Source organism: Chanos chanos, chromosome 8 (assembly GCF_902362185.1).
Source record: "Chanos chanos chromosome 8, fChaCha1.1, whole genome shotgun sequence".
NCBI lineage: Eukaryota > Metazoa > Chordata > Actinopteri > Gonorynchiformes > Chanidae > Chanos > Chanos chanos.
The window spans coordinates 15,196,147-15,215,021 of record NC_044502.1 but is presented as its reverse complement, the minus strand read 5'-3'; the positions used below and the strand labels follow the sequence as shown (position 1 = coordinate 15,215,021).

Below are 18,875 nucleotides of genomic sequence, written 5' to 3'. Positions count from 1 at the left end.
GTCTCAACTGAAGGCACAGCAGATACCTATACACACACACACACACACACACACACACACACACACACACACACACACACACACAACACAGAGAGAGAGAGAGAGAGAGAGAGAGAGAGAGAGGGGGAGAGAGAGAGAGAGAGAGGGGGGGGGGTTGGGTGGCAAGCAAACAGAATGAAATGAAAGAAAAGGAGGGAGATTAAAAGGAAAGAAAGAAAGAAAGAAAGAAAGAAAGAAAGAAAGAAAGATGAAAGTGATACAGTGAAAGAGAGAATACAAATGAAAGCAAGGGGAAGAAAAAAAAGAAAGAACATTATTATGAAACATGGAAGAGTGAGGGAGTTAACTCACACAACCAGAGGACCTGACCTACAGGACAGCTGCTCATCTCTCTCTCTCTCTCAGCCCTGACAGCCCTGGGAAAACCCTGTGTGTGTACACATGGTTCTGTTTCTGTTTGTGTGTGTGCGTGTGTGCGCGTGTTCCTTTCCCCACTGGGCGGGAATGATTTGAAAAATGCCTCTTTGTGAGAAAGCGAAGGTGTGTAAAGTGTGACCGTTGTTCAAAGGTCAAAGTGTGTGTGCGCGCGTCAACGGACGCTGCTGACAGCTAGGCGGTGTTCACTTCTGCAGCAGCGATCAGCTTAACATCAAAGAGAGCTTTTCCATGGTGTTGAGTGAGTGCATATACACACACACACACACACATCTGCCCTCTCTCCTCAAGCCCCCTGAGCCTGACGGCACAGGGACTACCAGCCCAGGCCTGTGTGTAGAATATGTTACAGTCAGACACGGGAGGCGTTTCCATCAACTACTGTTATTACCACTCATAATGCATGTGCCTATTTCTTCAAACTTCAACTCTGAAAGTTTTTTTTTTCCCCACTGGACTGAACTTCAACAAATCCCTCATATGTCAAATCATGTCAAATAAATCAGTTCGTATGACCGAGGAAACAACATGACTTCATTTCTTTGCATATTAAATTCAAGCAGGCAAATGAGACCTAATCAAATAAGCCAGAGTGTGTCAGAGCAGTACCTGAGTGCCCATAGCAACAGCCTCAGAGAATCAACTTACCCGCTTACCACACTGCCATACTAATCATTACACACACAGAGGCACGTGTGTGTGTGTGTGTGTGTGTGTGTGTGTGTGTGTGTGTGCGTGCATTTACCTGGTTATATCCTCAGTCAGCTGGGAGGGATCAGGAGGATAAAACTTGACATTGAAAGCAAACTGCCACTGAGAATCTGAAGAGAGAGAGAGAGAGAGAGAGGGAGAGAGAGAGAAAGAGAGGGAAAGAGAGGGAGAGAGAGGGAGTGAGGGAGGGAGAGAGATTGAATGGCTGCATATGACTGTATACTTTGGTGATTGCAGTAGTTTATGTTAGTTCTATGTTCTAACTCCAGGCAGTTATCCAGCATGTGTGTGCGCGCGCGTGTGTGTTGAGAAAAATAAAGGCTCTGGCCTCTGGAGCCAGATGTGCCAACAAAGCATTACCGGAGCAAGCACCTCAACTGCAATGCTAATCTAGGAGGGAGAGAGAGAGAGAGAGAGAGAGAGAGAGAGAGAGAGAGAGAGAGAGAGAGAAGAGAGACGGAGAGAGCAAAGAAAGAAATGCGAGAGAGAAATGCTTGGACGATGTAGCAGCTGCAAGCAATTATCCACCAGTTTAAAGCAGAGAGAGGAAAGAGCGAGCTTTGAAGTCGCGCTCTCTTTATCAGAAAAGGAGGCGAAAACAGTGGAGAGGCACTCTCATTCAGTCACCATCAGAGACAGAGAGAGGGATCCTTTTCACGACAGTGGCACAGACACGGAGCCACTCGTCAAGCCTCAAAAACTACAGGAAAGAGGGGTCTTTGAGCATTTCCTGTCATGTAAACTGCTCCCAGCTCAAACACAAATCAGCTGGGAGTTTGGCCTCTCAAACTTCAGAGTTAAGACAGAATAAATATCATTGTTGCAATACGCCATACACCACAATGCACCATAAACCTCACACACACGCTACAAATATGCCTTCAGGGCATCCTCCCATTTTGCCCGTAACGGTCGTTCGCTTGCTGTTAGCGCGGATGCGGCCGACACAGGAAAGAGAGGCTAACGCAATGGCTGGGCTGGAAGCAGCTTTGGAAAGGTCCAAACGTCCTGTCTCACTTAGGGAACATGAGGCTTAAGACCAGATTAGCTCCTCGCCTCAGTGATACATCACTCTGTCTGCTGCCTCCGACTGACAACGCCCGTGGCGTGGTCGGCGAAAAGACAGGGAGCGCGGTAACCTAGCAACCGCTGCAAGAATGACAGGTAGAGAGCGAGAGAGAGAGAGAGCGAGAGAGAGAGAGAGAGAGAGATAGAGAGGAAGGGCAGGAGAGAAGGACAGGAGATATCGAGGTCTGATCTGAGTCCATGCTAATTAATCACATCATCTGGCCGTTACAGGACAGATGATAACTAATGCGTCTTGAGCAATCGCTCCGTCGATGAATATGAACGTAAACAGGCAGCACGGTGCCATTTTAGAGATCCACATGGCCCCCCAGATCATTAAGAATGGCCCTTCCATGCTGGAGAATAATACAATGCATAGAGGAGCCAAGAACAAGTGACGTTCGCTGAGGCAAACCATCCGCGTGTCACCGGGTCGCGTCGGAAATTTCATTAGGAACATCCAGTTCAGTTGAATAAGGCATTGGGACGGGACCCGGACGTGGACTGCTTCAATGAATCTCCTTTACGAAAGGTCATCCCTCCACTGTGTCTCTTTAAACGTCCGAATATTTTCCCACATTACAGAAGAACGACGACAAGAAGAATGTTCTGGATCTCTCACCCAAAACAGAGCTAATTTCAGAGAGTCACTAGGCTAAAGCCTCTGGGACTGTGTGTGTGTGTGTGTGTGTGAGTGTGTGACATCAGAGGAATGTCAGATATGAAGAGCTCACTGTGAAAAGCACTGTTTATAAAGGTTTGGTTTGACAGTAGTCATATTGTGGCAGTGAGCCGGTCTCTGCTCAGACCGCACACAGAGGTCAGGAGACTAGCGTGAGGAAATAACAGAGTAGTACACAGCCTGGTGAAAAGGAATGTGTAGCAGCTGGTTATCTCTCCCCAGCTCTCTCTCTCTTTGGATGTTCACACATCAGAGTGAATGAGAGACAAACAAATCAACAGCTACACACACACACACACACACACCCATCAATCTTTCGACTTGTCACAGTGTGAACAGATAGGGCTGTCATCTAAGCAGGCCCTCCAAAAAAAAAAAAAAAAAAAAAAACCCTAAAGGAGGGGCAATCATTTTCATAACGCTGCAAAATCAGCAGTCAAATATCGACCAGGGCTCTAAAAAAATGTTTCTAGCGGCCACGACTCAACCAAGAAAAAAAAAAAAACAAAAACAAAAAAAAACCCACATACCTTGCCTCCTTCGACAGAAAATATGTGAGAAATATTTTGAAATCAAATCTCTAAGGAGAGTGCAAACTCAAACCTACTTGGAGAAAAAAAAAAAAGGAGCAGAAAATACTTGCTTGTAGTACTTTGGGTCAAGAGTGAAAACACATTCTGAGGGCTACATTTTGATAGTTTGAAGTCTTTCTTTGCTGACTCTGAGAAAACTGGGTCATGTCTTCGCAGAGAACGAGCTTTGCTGTAGCCATTTTTATATGAACGACCCTCCCCTTAAAAAAAAAACAAAAAAAAAAAACAAAAAGGCAGAAAAAGACTCCGCACAGGGGAACTTTTTTCCCCTCCCTGGATTGTTTTTTTCCTCTCATTTTCAGTTATCCTTGAAATAAACTACAGGCCAAGTTACCGTCATTGGATAGATAGTATCTCTGGTTCACCTGTCTGGGTCTCTTTTCCCTCAGTGGTTTGGCTGAGAGAGAAAAAGACTGGAACCTGCTGCAGACCGTACAGCAACAGAAAAACTAAAACAGAAATAAACAAAACTACACGTTGGGTTTAGCACGGGATTGAATTCAGTCGTGAATTCACCTAGCGTTCCCTATTGCTCTGACCTTTCAATACAGTTTTTCAGTGTCTGAATATGAAATTAGTGGAGGAGATAGGAAAAAAAGAGGAAAAAAAAATATTCCGTGAGTTAAACCCTGACACATACAGCCACACGACCGTGCGATGCACGCTGGTCTGCAGAACAAGTGCAAAAGCAGAACTCTGAGATGACTTCACAGCGGGGCTATTTCCTCCACGCTGCTCTCCAAGGCCTTGATTTCTTCCCCAGTGGAGTGCATATGCCAGACATCCAGTAACAAAATCTGTTCATTACCCTAATCAAGACTGATTTACTGTGTATGTCTACCAACACTTAGGTTTTGGACTATGTCTGTTTACACACTCTGAGCTCACTGCATTTGGACGCTGTGGCAGAGGCTCCACATGAGAGTGTGTGTGTGTGTGTGAGCGTGCGTGTGTGTGTGTGTGAGCGTGCATGTGCGTGTGTGTGTACACTCTCCTGACTGATAACTGTGATAACTGATCAGTGAGGGGAACCCCTCTGTGGGTCTTATCAGTTGTTTTTCTTTAAAAACGAGGGGGCGCTAACTGTCAGTCTTTTTTTTTTTTTTTTTAACTGTTCACATACATCACCTGGTCTTTTCACACCATTACAGAGTGAGGGGTGACAGGGAGGACAGAACGGGCAAGTGTGACAGAATCAGGTTATCAGCTATAAAGGTCAGAAGAATGAAACAGTCTTGTTCTTTTTGGTTCCTGAAACTGTCCAGTTTGAAAATGAAGGGCAAACTGACCTTGAGCATGACCACAGTGAAAATGTGGGAGAATTCGATTGAAGAATTCTGTTTAAAAAAAAAAAAAAACTGTCCAAGGGAAAACAGAGCCTGTTAACGAATGACCAGGTGATCTGTCTGTCTATCTATGGACTGAAGATGGAAGTTTTATTTTTCTTTAAGCAGTGTGTGAAATAGCCACACAATGCCTGCTGAATCTAAACTTTCCCTCCTTGTTCTGGAACCACAGCCTGGTGTGATAATGATGTCACCAGACACTTCATGTCTGAGTACCGCAGAGCAGGGGGCGGGGTCAACACATCCCAAAGCCCATGACAGGAAAGTACCTTCAAGCCATCGCCAAGGAAACGGGGCCAATTACGTCTTCGGGAAACAGGGAGAGGACAATGTCTCTAATACTTTTATGGGTTCAACCCCTTTTTTTCTAGCCCATTCCAACTCCTTTTTTTCTTCTGTCTTAATCAGTTTCCCTGCGCTCTCTCTCTGCAAACCATTCCCCCTCTCTCTCTCGTCATCATCAAACATGCGTCATTTGGTGCTTACTTCCTCAGCCCTGTCATAATTACAGTTATTTACTCCACAGCTGGGGCAAGAGGTGGCGAGTTCAAGAAGAAGAAAAAAAAAACAAAACAACTCCATTCAGAGTATTGGGACTACACCCTACAGAATAACAGCTATTTCAACACTCACTGGACCACACTCACGCCATTCAAGAAGAGGGGGAAAGAGAGAGTGTTTTTGTTTAGTTTGAGGCTGAGGGAAACATATTGTGGTGTCATATCATCTGTACTCACTCACCATGTGTATTCTACAGTGTGTGCTAATGGTCCACCACGGTGGTCTTCTGTGACTCCCCCCCCAAAAAGACAGCGTAAACATGATAAAAGTGAAGGGAACTTACTGCGAATCTGACGTTTGATCTCCTTTAAGGGGTCCAGCCAGCACTGAAAAAGGTAACAAAAAAAAAAAAAGAAACATACAGGAATTAGTCTGTGTAAAGAGTGAGTGACTGGAGAGAGAGAAAAAAAAAAACTTTTCTGGTAACAACACTTCTGCATGAGTTTTCACTGAAAACAAATAATATTTACATTCCAAAAAACGCAAATATAAAGTATGTGTGAACCCAGTTGGAAATGTATAGCATCTGCACGGTGCTGTCGCTTTCATCTCAGATTTTTCTGGATTGAAAACTGTATTTTGCGATGTTAATAAAATGCTAACAGCAGCCCAGTTACCATGAAGTTACGACTCAAATTTTTTAATGGAAAAACCATCTTCGATACGAAAAACGTGGGACTGGCGGAAAAAATGGAAATGAGCATCACATTACCATAATTTTGTCATTATTTTAATCCAATGAACGTTGACACTGGCAATTAAGGACAACAGTACGTGACTTCTGACGCCGTAGTGTCACGATACAAAATAACTAAAGCCAAGGAAGAGGGAAAAACACAACATCCATAAAATGTCCATGCAAATTTACGATTCTTCTCCCCCTCCTCCTAAAGAGGCGCGTTTGCCAGAAAACTGGCAGGCAAAGCAGAATCATATGTAGTGGAATTCCTTGGCTTTAGTTTGTGGCCACTATAAAAGCACACGCAGACGCGCACACACACACACGACACGTTCTGCTAGACTACACTGAGCTCTTTCCTTCACTGCGTGTCTACAGTGTCAACGTGGAACCCAAATTCCTCACCCAAAAGAACCACAGCTATGTTGGTATAGTCCTCGTATTGTCTCTGACTTTCACCTCTATCTATCATTAAACTCAACTGTACACCCAACTACAGCATTCACATCAGGCAGACCTCACACACACGCACACACACACACAGGCTCCTAAACCCGCTCTCTGACTCTGTTAGTCCATTGGAACGGTGCATTCAAAAGCCAAAACTATGCGACACCCACAAGACAGTCTTGACAGTTTTCACGGTGTTGAACTAACCTAAATTATCCAACAACTGTGAATAATGCATATAGTGTATAGAGTTGAATAAGGATAAGAGAAATGTCTTATTTTTCCAAGAGTGCATAGACATGCAGCTCGGGTACAGTTAATTTTATAAATGAGAAATTAAACATACTGCGAGTTTTATTTCATATGCATTGAATGCTGGTCAAAAGAACCTGCGTTCCTCCGTCTAAGTGACCTACAAACCCTCATAAAATGAAAGATCAATGAGACTGCCACAGTCTACGAAGCTTTTAAGCATCAGGAGCAAGCCCGTTCCCGTAAAAACATATCGACACGAGTGTACTGAGTACCATATGTTGCCCTGGAAAGCCATCAGTCACATCAAAGCGTTAGCCGCTAGCTCCAGCACAATGCTGAGGAAGACGCGACGGCTTCCACTCTAGCACTAGCACTCCATCACCCGCCTGAATCTGCTCCTACGAGCGTATATTTTTACTGCCAGTTATTTGGTTCATTTAACTCAAGCTCATTAGAGAATATTGATTATGGGAGGTTCTCTCATATGGAAAATCTGAGGTACTGTTAGAGCCATAAATCAATGCAGCGAAACGCAGTAATAGCCGCTAATGGTATAGTCAATGGGAAATGTGAGCTCTATGGCTTACGGCTGAGATAGGAGAGTCACGGAGCTGTACTAACGGCCATAAAAAATAGCATAAATTATGAGGAGGTCTGACATCTGTACCATTCCATACGGCACAGTTATCCTTCGACACAGTTATCAAGCATGTTCCGGAACTGTGATGTCATTGTTAAGTCACCATTATGACACTGTCATTTATTGTGACGCAAGCTTATGGCACCTCTATAATACTGTAGTTCTACTGTTGAAACACACTGTTATGACACTGTAGTTCTACTGTTGAAACACACTGCTATGACACTGTAGTTCTACTGTTGAAACACACTGCTATGACACTGTAATTCTACTGTTGAAACACACTGCTATGACACTGTAGTTCTACTGTTGAAACACACTGCTATGACACTGTAATTCTACTGTTGAAACACACTGTTATGACACTGTAATTCTACTGTGGGGACACACTGCTATGACACTGTAGTTCTACTGTGGGGACACACTGCTATGACACTGTAATTCTACTGTGGGGACACACTGCTATGACACTGTAATTCTACTGTGGGGACACACTGCTATGACACTGTAATTCTACTGTGGGGACAAACTGCTATGACACTGTAGTTCTACTGTGGGGACACACTGTTATGACACTGTAGTTCTACTGTGGGGACAAACTGCTATGACACTGTAGTTCTACTGTGGGGACACACTGTTATGACACTGTAGTTCTACTGTGGGGACACACTGTTATGACACTGTAGTTCTACTGTGGGGACACACTGCTATGACACTGTAGTTCTACTGTGGGGACACACTGTTATGACACTGTAGTTCTACTGTGGGGACAAACTGCTATGACACTGTAGTTCTACTGTGGGGACACACTGTTATGACACTGTAGTTCTACTGTGGGGACACACTGTTATGACACTGTAGTTCTACTGTGGGGACACACTGCTATGACACTGTAGTTCTACTGTGGGGACAAACTGCTATGACACTGTAGTTCTACTGTTGAAACACACTGTTATGACACTGTAGTTCTACTGTGGGGACACACTGCTATGACACTGTAATTCTACTGTGGGGACACACTGCTATGACACTGTAATTCTACTGTGGGAACACACTGCTATGACACTGTAATTCTACTGTGGGGACAAACTGTTATGACACTGTAGTTCTACTGTGGGGACACACTGTTATGACACTGTAGTTCTACTGTGGGGACACACTGCTATGACACTGTAATTCTACTGTGGGGATACACTGTTATGACACTGTAATTCTACTGTGGGGACACACTGTTATGACACTGTAATTCTACTGTGGGGACACACTGCTATGACACTGTATTTCTACTGTGAGGACACACTGCTATGACACTGTAGTTCTACTGTGGGGACACACTGTTATGACACTGTAGTTCTACTGTGGGGACACACTGCTATGACACTGTAGTTCTACTGTGGGGACACACTGTTATGACACTGTAATTCTACTGTGGGAACACTCTGTTATGACACTGTAGTTCTACTGTGGGGACACACTGCTATGACACTGTAATTCTACTGTGGGGACACACTGCTATGACACTGTAATTCTACTGTGGGAACACTCTGTTATGACACTGTAATTCTACTGTGGGGACACACTGCTATGACACTGTATTTCTACTGTGAGGACACACTGCTATGACACTAATTCTACTGTGGGGACACACTGCTATGACACTGTAATTCTACTGTGGGGACACACTGCTATGACACTGTATTTCTACTGTGAGGACACACTGCTATGACACTAATTCTACTGTGGGGACACACTTATGACACTGTAGTTCCACTGCTGGGACACTCTGCTATGACACTGTAATTCACTTGCTAATTTTAAACAACAGTTTGTTGGATAGTGATATCATGTTGGTAGCATTTTCTAACAATTTCAATTCGTTGCCTACTAAAAATGGTATGCAGTTTAGGGTAGGCTACCTGCAGTAGTACTTCAAGTTAGGGTAGCAAAGATCGATGGCTGCAGATAGTACATTTAACAAGGCAGGACAAAACAACACCCAGAATTCCAGAATTATTTATGAAAACCAAATTAGTTATGAAATGGTAAATGGTCCTACCAATTGGTACCAAGCCTTCTCTGTTGGGGTTTTTTTTGGGGGGGGGGGGGCTGCAATTAGGCAAATATAGTTACTTTGACAATTTAGTGCTCTCACACTGGCTTTGCTAATGTTTGCTTTATCAAAATGTGCCTCCTTTCGCTAATGTTACGGTTTCTATAACACGTCAAAACAACGTGAAAGTTGCTGCCCTCCGTTAGCATTTTTTTTACAAGGTAGCAGTAATTTACAGACTATGCTATAAATTCATGTGACTGGTAGCAAAATCTGATAAGGACGCAAAAAATGACAGAACAACGGCACTGTTACGCCAATAAGTGCACTGTGACGTCGTAACTGTCACTGCAATAGCTGATCTGATGGGTTTTTTTTTTAACAACAAAAAAAAACCCTGTCATCTTACCCTCTGATCTGCATTGTCTTTGAAGCTCAGTCCAAAGTAGTCCTTCTCCAACAGGTTCAGGTGCTCACAAACTTTGAAAAACAGGTACTGGCCCTTTGCTCGTTTCTGTAGAGGAAGACAAAGCAACAAAAACAGACATGTAATTACCAGCAAATGACAACCTCTGAGTGGCTAATTAAATCGTGACTCACACCTGTATCACGAAAGAGTGACATGAAGCTAAAGAAAGACAGATCAATTTTCTCCTTTTCTCCATCCACAAATGAACTCATAGTGAGTGACTTCCCAACAGCCGTAAAATCAAAAGAATAAATTTTTTGAAAATCTTCTCGCCTAACACTTCCAGACCAGAGTATACAGGATACATTAAACAGTGGTGAGGCGCTGTGCGTATGAACAGTAAGCTGGCGTACGAAATGTAAGAGAGCCACTGCACTCCTACAGGTCTGTCTTGATTCATGTGAAGAGAATGCAGGAGACACTGTGGCACGTTCCAGGGTCGTCCTACTGGGCAGAGCTGAACTCAACAGCAGACTGAAAGAATGACCTTGGAAGGGCGGGCGGGGGGGGGGGGGGCACGACTCTTAACAAAACCCCCTGAGCTATGATGGTTGTCTGTGTGGAGGGTCCCTGACCCCCTTGGAATGAAGAAGTCGTTTGGAGATGAATACCGCCACAGAGCGAAAAAAATCAGAAAAAAAAACGAAAAAGTGAAGGCGATGTCTCTACCTCCTCAGGGCTGTGCGAGGAGAATGCCTTGAGGACAAGAACAATAAAATACATTCCACAAAGGACAAAGACCTTTATTTCTAGACAGAGGGAAAGAGAGAGGGGTGGAAAAGAAGTGGCAATGTTTTCCCCTTTTCCTCTCTAGACAGACAAAATATTTAAGGCACGTTGTGTGCCATCAGTCAGGCCAAAGAAAGCTGTCGTTGAGGTCTGTTCCATTCAGCTGTGGCCTCCGTCTCTCCCCAGACAAAAGGAAGCTGTTATATGACACTGAGGCTTCAGTCGTTCACTAGTGTTCCTTCTGCAAATCCCAGAGGCTGTTCTAGCAAAACAGGGCGTGGCTGCGTGCCATCTATCATATTAGGTTTAATACACGAATTAAGAGATGACTCTTTTGGTTTCCTTTCAAAACTCTAAACATACAGGCTTGTAACCACTGCCAAACTGAAAATGAACCAAATCAATCAGAGAGAAGAAAGCAGTTACCGGGTTATGAAAGCACTGTAAGATTAACCCCGTGGATTGTCATCTTTTGCCCTGAGTTTGAAAACCACTTTAGTCAGGTCAATGCTCATTACAGGGACTGCAGGACGAGGCTAGCGCAAGCTAATGGACTCCAACGTTGGTTACCATCGATCTGGCGGAAGCCTACAGCACCAGAGACGAATCTAAATGCATCAGGGACAAGAGAGCACAGATAAACACAGGCTCAGCTCTTCACCAGGGTTCTGAGATGCTTTAAATGACAGCAATGGATGGATAAAGGGTGGAGAGGAGTTTTCCCCAAGACAAGATTTTTGTTTTTTTCTTTTGTTTGTTCTTTTTCAGCAGAGGAAGTCTTAAGCCAATGTTGCTGACGCCTGCTCCAAGTGTCACATAATTCTTGTCAGAATGTTTGACAACTCTCTTACGAGGAGTCAGAATCGCAAATCTCCGATCTAATTTATGGCCGTAAAAAGTGCAAAGCTAGAGAGAGAGAGTGAAAGTGAGAGATTGGGTGTGGAGTGACAAAGACAGATTTATCAGCTTGTGGATCCAGCTGTATTTTTTTTTTTTCAAAGCTCTGTCTCTCCTGTTTTCATGTAAGTTAGAGAAGAGAAAAACACCCAGAGATGTTTATATGATTCTCTGGAGCCTGGGTCGCTCCTGGGGACAGGACGGTCTCCGTGGAAACAGAGCTCCTCAGAAGGAAACCGCAGGCAGCTGATCTCACAGCCAGGTCCTCCGCAATCCCATCAATCAGCGGGCCAGAGTAGAGCCAAGCTCATTATGATACTTCCAGTCACCGCTACTGTCAAAAAGCAGGATGTCATATTGGGGCATTATAACACACTGCCAGTGTAATTCTAAAACAATTTAGTGCTGATAGTTCTAAAACAAACACATTCTCATACGGGTTAGGCTGAGGTACCCCGAGCAGTGACAAGAAATAAGGTAAAAGAAATATGGTTTTGTTAAATTAAAATATGCCTTATGAGCTTAAATAGTTTTATTTGCGTGGCATGTCTTGGCAAATGACATCAAGCTGCCCCCAATCCTGAACAAACTCTGCAGATATTCTTGTTAAACCTTTATTCATTTATTTGCTGTAAGAGCTGGAACAGTGGGACCAGACCTGACTGCAGAAACAAGAGGCTCTTTCCAGAGAGAATCTAAAGAACAGGAATTTTGGCCGAGCTAAGCGAAAAACAAGGTCCACTCCTTGAATGACACCGGAATGGTTCAAAACTCTTTTTTATTCACAACCAGAATTAAGGATAAGAAAAATGAAGAGAAACATAAAAGGGGAATATGTTTCGTAAGAATTCACATTTCAGATAGATAGGGCAGGCAGCCAGTTCATATGAGGACTGGAGCTACTGGTTAATTGAAACTGGCGAACTGGAACAGTCAGAGGTTTGGGCTGTCGGCTAACGATTTAATAAGGCTTGTGGGTGAGAAGGGGAGAAAATTACTGTAGCGCAGTTTCTATGAATCTGAAAGAGAGACCAAAACGAAACAAAATCGCACATGAAACGGTGTAAGTTTCTCCAGATGCCAAACCTAATTTGGCATCTGGAGAAACTAAACCTACTGAACTTGAAACAGGCTCTTTTAAACTGTCTGTTTTTAACTCACTGGTCATACTCAGCACATTAATAACTCAGATCTGTGACCAAAATTAATCAAAAGTCACAGAGCTGAAGAGAAGCTTGTTCAGATTATTAAAATAAAAAGTAACAGATGATAAACATGATAAACAGAAGGATTTTGTTACCACAGTGTGGATTTAAAATGTTCTCAAACATTTATATATGTGTAAATTTGTATGTGTATATAAAGTACATAAAGAAAAAAAAAAACAAAAAACACCCGCATAACACACACACACACACACACACACATACACACACACACACATATCAGAATGAGCTCATGAAGAGTAGAATACTGAAGATTGGAATGACAGCATACAAAACAGTCACCAAGGTAGCTTAACGACTCTAAACAAACACAGAGGGAATGTAATAAAAGTATGAATCAATGTGAAAATAAAAAGGACTCAACTACATTTATAATAAACAGCAGCAGATGAAGAACGTAATGGCTAGGCTTTGGTGGTGAAACGAGACTAGTACGGAAATTACAGTGGACCGTGTTCAATATTGGACTTCAGGGACTGGGCTGGGTGTGAGACAGCAGCAGCCATTTTGGCATCTGTAAACAACTCAAACAGGCAAAATAAACAGCTAAGCATTTACAAAGATCCCAGATTCACACAAAAGCGAAGAGATAAACTGACCTACGAGACCATTCAGGGACACACAATGGCACGGACATGAACACGGTAAAGAAAGAAAGAGGGGGGAAAAAAAAAAACAGTGGCTAGTTGAGACAAGTCTATGCAGGGCCCCCAGAGCTGTTGCAGTCGATTACAATCAACACGGATCCATTGGGAGCTCCGCTGTGCACCCAACCGCGTATCTGCATCATTAATGACTGCGCGCACCAAGACCGGAGTTCCTCTGAGATGCTTCCACATGGATCACCACGCTCTTTGGACAAACAGCTGTTTCGTAAAGGTTTTCTAACTCGTCTTTTTTTAGGATGGCACACAGAATGCCCATCTGAGAATGGACAGGGGTTTTTGTGTAAAGCCAGAGTGAGTCCGTGTAAGTCTCAAAAACAAAGCGGCATGTTAACGTGCTATGTAGGCCAACTAAAGACTACTAACGATAACCCAGGGTCACTGAGTCCTTTAGTATTTTCTCGGCGCGATACTGGAATGGCGAGATGTCGAATAGATTTAGCCCACTGCTGTTATAATGAGGATGAGGAATAGTTCACCTTGAGATGAATCAATTCTCTTTCCAGAACCATTTTCAGATGGATTATCAATCTGAGAGATCACTAACTGTAGGTCTGTAGGTTATGGGTTGGCGTACAGAATAAGCTACAAAGAATCAAACTCTAGTGAACACAATACGCCCTTGAATGCAAACACACACACACACACACACACACAGGCCTGCCCATCCCACCAGCATCTGTGTGTTTGCCCCAAGAGAAGGGCTATCGCCCAGATACATCTCCACGCCCCACTTGCCACTAATGGAGGAGAGTAGCATCTCCCCAAACAAGCCCCAACAAAGCCCTTGAGAGCCAGGCTCCTCCCCAGCAAGGCCTCGTGCTCTAACACAGAGACGAGAATATTCAAATACACTGCTTACCTAATCATGCATCAGCTAACAGACTACAGACACAGACATACATATAGTCAACCAACTAACATTTTTTGCCTCTTTACTGCAACAGTAATACAGAACATCAAAGCACAGCTAAAACAGCTAAAAAATGAACTCTATTTCTCTACAAATTATGGTTTTCTCACAGTAGAACCAAAAACTGCAGCAAAGGCTAGTCCAAACATTCTCTCCTAAGCATTTATACAAACACTAACTAAACTTCAACATTCAGAAATGTAAGTTAAGATTCTCAAAATAGGCTAGCAAGCCTCAAAACAGGCTAGTACCTCTGTGACTTACAGAAGTTCATGAAATGATATATCAAAAAGATATAGGCTACTGCACTGAATATGGAGTGACAAATTGAGGTTAATCTCTGGGAACGCTTTGTTTATCTCTGTCGTTTTTCGGGACGTGAGCAGAGATAGGAGACAGGCATTACACCCCGTTATAAATATGCTTACTGTCTTCTGGCTCAATACTCCCCAACAATGCCATTTACCGATGCCTCAGTTTTTCTGAGAGTGCAGACAAAGCCAGTCCTGTTTGGACAGCTCTGTGAATTGAGCAATTAGAGCCCAGAGCCCCCCCCGTTCACCCGACACAACGTCAAAATGCATGCCAAGCTTTGCCGAACACACTATCGGAACCAGAACTGTCCCCGCTCTCGCTGGACGCCAGGATGCAGCCGCAAGAAACCAGACATGTGTCCAAACGTAATCGCACACAGGTCAAAGACGAACAATGTGTATAGCTACACACATGGTCTGCATTCAGTTATTTGACTTTAAATTTTGACAATGACACTGAAGTGTCCGCTGTCAGGGGTGGAATTGGGTAAATGAAGCTGAACAAGACACTGAGGTTTCCAAGAGGTTCATCTTATTCATTGTAATCCGGACAGACAGATAAGGCTTAGTAACAAGTCTGGTTTACTAGCAGTTGAAAAACGCTTGGTCAAATGGACTCTCCACCCAGTCTGAAGCTACTTTAGCCGACACGCAATCAGTCCTGTTCACTTGTCTAACAAAAAACAACCATCCAAAAAAAAAAAAAAAAACCCAGACAATAACAATAGTGTCAAAGGATACCAGCCACATTCAAAAACAAACAAACAATCACAGAACAAAGGAGGAATGGCTGTAAACAAAAGAGCCAATCAAGCAGCATCAGAACTCAGTCCTAGCCAATCAGCTTTGGGGAACGTACGCTGGTGACATTCCGAAGGCAACCAACCAGCTCCCTCAGAGTTATGCAAGTACACCAATGAGGGATGTTGGATCTGGGGGACGACCGTGGCACATGATGCTCCTGTGAACATGGTCCAGACCCACGTGTCTCCTCACAGCAGCAGATGCCGAGTTCTTAATCTGTTCCAGCCTGAGGGACCCTCTCTAATCTTCTCCTGGAAGGGCAGGGGGAGGTAAAGTGGAGACCACCAGCCAACAGTCCGGCCCGCAGTCGAACGTTTACCCCTCTGACCCCAGCTGAACCTCCATTTTTAGAGTTTCTGTATACCCTCCCCTCCTTAAAAATCCATCACACATCCATTAAACCCAGGCATGAACCTCAGAGAGGACAGCGTCCCAGGCCGTAAAGTGCAGCAGTAGTTGATCCCATGAGTTTTATTGTGCTTAAGAAACCAAGTCTGCTAGGAAGTGCTTTTCACACCAGAGATCTAATGTGGTCAAACTTTTACAAAACCACTATTCACATGAACCACCCCCCCCCCCCCCCCCATTCAAATAGCACAGTTTCTTCACCTAAGGTTTTTGACACCACTGGAACCCCAGACAAGTCTGACTCTTGGCCACAAGTTTCTGTATTCAAACTATTCCCTCGTTTGCACATACCAAACACTGAAATGTGTCGGCTTTCTAAACACACCCGCAGAGAGAAGAGAAAGCTTTCAGTCGCACAGTAATTAGCCACAAACACACTCACGTCAGAGGGACACCAGGGACGTAACGGTTTTGTAACAAAAAACGAAAACCGCGGCTCTGTAGTACTCGGTTCAGTTCATGGTGAGTAGCAAACTGCAGGTTCTTTTTTGTTTTGTTTTTTTCCGCCTAATTTAAAGCCGGTATGCTGTTTCTTTTTCGGTTTTCTCTATGAGAAAACACATGCAGCAAGCTTATAATGCAGCGTGTGTAGCTTTAGCTGAGAGTATGATTACAACAGCTCTTATGAAAAAACCCCCACGTGGTGCCATTATTCAAACCATATGTAACATGTCGCATTGGAATATATGAATATATGAATTTTTTGTGGTCTATTGCTGCTGCTCGTATTATATTTGCTCTTTTTGAGTTAAATTGCATTACCTTTGAATAAAAAAAACAAAGAAAAACTTCAGTTCTGAGTTGGCTGTATCTTCTCTCAAGCCAAACCATCATATAAACTGAACCATGGCCCAACAAATGAGGCACAAACCAAATTATGAATAAGTCAAAGGTTTACACCTCTAGCGAACACGTATACGACATATGCAGGCAGATACACTCAAGTATGTGCGCACACGCGCACACGCATACACACACACACACCCCCACACCGCGTCTCTCTCCCCGCTCAACATAAGAAGAATGCTGTTGCTCAAACTTTGTAGGCCTCATTGCAATTCACTGCTGTGTCCCCAGGTTTACTTCCTGCAGGCAAAGAGCCCACTTAAATAAACGAAGGATCGGTTCCTTGTCACACAGTCCACTAGCATGCGAATGAAAACATGCTCATTATCCCAGCGCTCACTCAAGCGATGAGAGAAAGAACGTTAAGAATATGATCCATATCCATTCTTAACCGCGAAAGCAACTCTGAACACACCATCCATGCCAAACCCTGGGAATCGGACGGTTTAATAGAGAAAAAGCCAGCCTTAACCATAACAAACTGCTCGTAAAATAGAGAAAACAGACACGCAGAGAACGACAGTGAGATACACGGGCGTTGTGTGATGTTTGGTGTGGACTTTGGCCAGGAAGCTGTCCCAAATCGGACACAGAAAGTTTTGCAACTGAGAAGAAACAGACTGCCACACTCTACACTCATTCAATCGTGAACCCCTACAGAAAGGGGAAAACCGAATCTGACCTTTCCATGCACTGACTTATACCTTAAGGGGGAAAAACTCTCAAATTCAACATTTCTGGTGTCGTGCCACACCTTTAGAGAGATTCTATATCTGCTGAATTTTGTAAAGTTAAAGACCATTTAAACATATTTTTAACTAATTAAAAGAGAAATACAGAGAAGTATTCGGCATAAGCAAAGATACATTTTGACTCTAAAGAAAAAAAAAAATACTTGAATAGAGCCAGGCAGATGCAGAGTCACTGAGCACGAAATTTGATCACGCCTTTATGAGGTCATAATGAGCGGTGTTACCATGGCAGCCAGCTGAGGAGAGTGAGTAACTGCCGCCCCGTTAAGGTTCTGTGCTCGGCTCAGTGTTGAACACCTCTGTAGTGTTTACAGGTTGATGTCCTGTTGACCTCATCAGTGCTAAAAATAACCCACTGATACACAGGCAGGAGGGGAAACAATGAGCCAGCCATAAAAAACAAAACAAAACAAAAAACACAACACACACATCATAATCTACTCAACAGGATCTCACATAATGTTATTTGTGTACAGGAAGGGCATTACCATAATGAGGAGCATTAGAGAGAGAGTGTGTGTGTATGTGTCATATTGTTTCGTAGAACAACATAATGCAACGCATAGTATCTCAGAATGACTGACAAACTATGAGGATAATTTCAATAATAACTACTGTTATCTCAGAGATCCACTGCCTTTCAATGTTTCAACGCTAGGGCAAAGCAAGCCTTCTTTATTCGAAACCTTCACCTGAACAACCTGTACTAATCGTATAAAGGGAGGGAGGAGATGTTACTAAAAACTGTGTGGCATGTTTTATTTAGCTATAAGACACACATGACATATGAAATGGCACTAGTGGATAACAATACAGTTCAACGAGTTCACATGAAAATTCTGCAAAGTGAAAGAGAAGACGGAGTAAAGACAAAAGACGTGAAATCTGAAAACTGAGAGAGTTTGTGAGGTTCACACATTAATGATGTGGTCCTGTAGTTGTGAACCAATCGGTGCGGATCATGTTTCCTTCTACATGCCGAGAGCGGAACTAATAGGTGTGAGAGTGTTTATTCGTAAAAAGACACTCAAAAAAAAAAAAGAAGTGATGCTGGAAGCCCTTTAGTTCAAAAAGTGACCAGCCAATCATCAGCCTGCTCTACCTACATCACTACCAGCCACACCCACGCATGCATATACACTAACACACTTACCTCCACCTCACATTCAAATTGGCTTCCATCCAACAAGGTCACGTGACATATAACCATCTTCATCTTCTTGGTCAGTTTCAGCGGAGACAGTATGTTTGTCTCCGGTTTGGCGTTCGGTTCTTCCTCTTTCTTCTCCTCCTCCGCCTTGGTTTCCTCTTTAGCTTTCTCTTCCACCTCCTCTACCTTCTCCTCCTTCGCAGGCTGAGGAGACACAGGTCAGAAAATTAAG

The 18,875-nt window shown here is 43.5% G+C and overlaps 1 protein-coding gene across 1 annotated transcript in view; it reads right to left on the bottom strand.

Moving 5' to 3' along the window:
* The window catches only part of epb41l2 (erythrocyte membrane protein band 4.1 like 2), a 66,265-nt gene that overhangs the window by 26,404 nt on the left and 20,986 nt on the right, over positions 1-18,875 (bottom strand). The window contains exons 3-7 of the mRNA XM_030781900.1: positions 18,647-18,847; positions 9,880-9,984; positions 5,680-5,722; positions 1,181-1,256; positions 1-26 (exon numbers count right to left, since the gene is read on the bottom strand). The exon at positions 1-26 is cut by the window's left edge and continues 193 nt beyond it. Coding sequence (XP_030637760.1) covers positions 1-26; positions 1,181-1,256; positions 5,680-5,722; positions 9,880-9,984; positions 18,647-18,847 — 451 coding nt within the window. The remainder of the gene's footprint in view (positions 27-1,180; positions 1,257-5,679; positions 5,723-9,879; positions 9,985-18,646; positions 18,848-18,875) is intronic.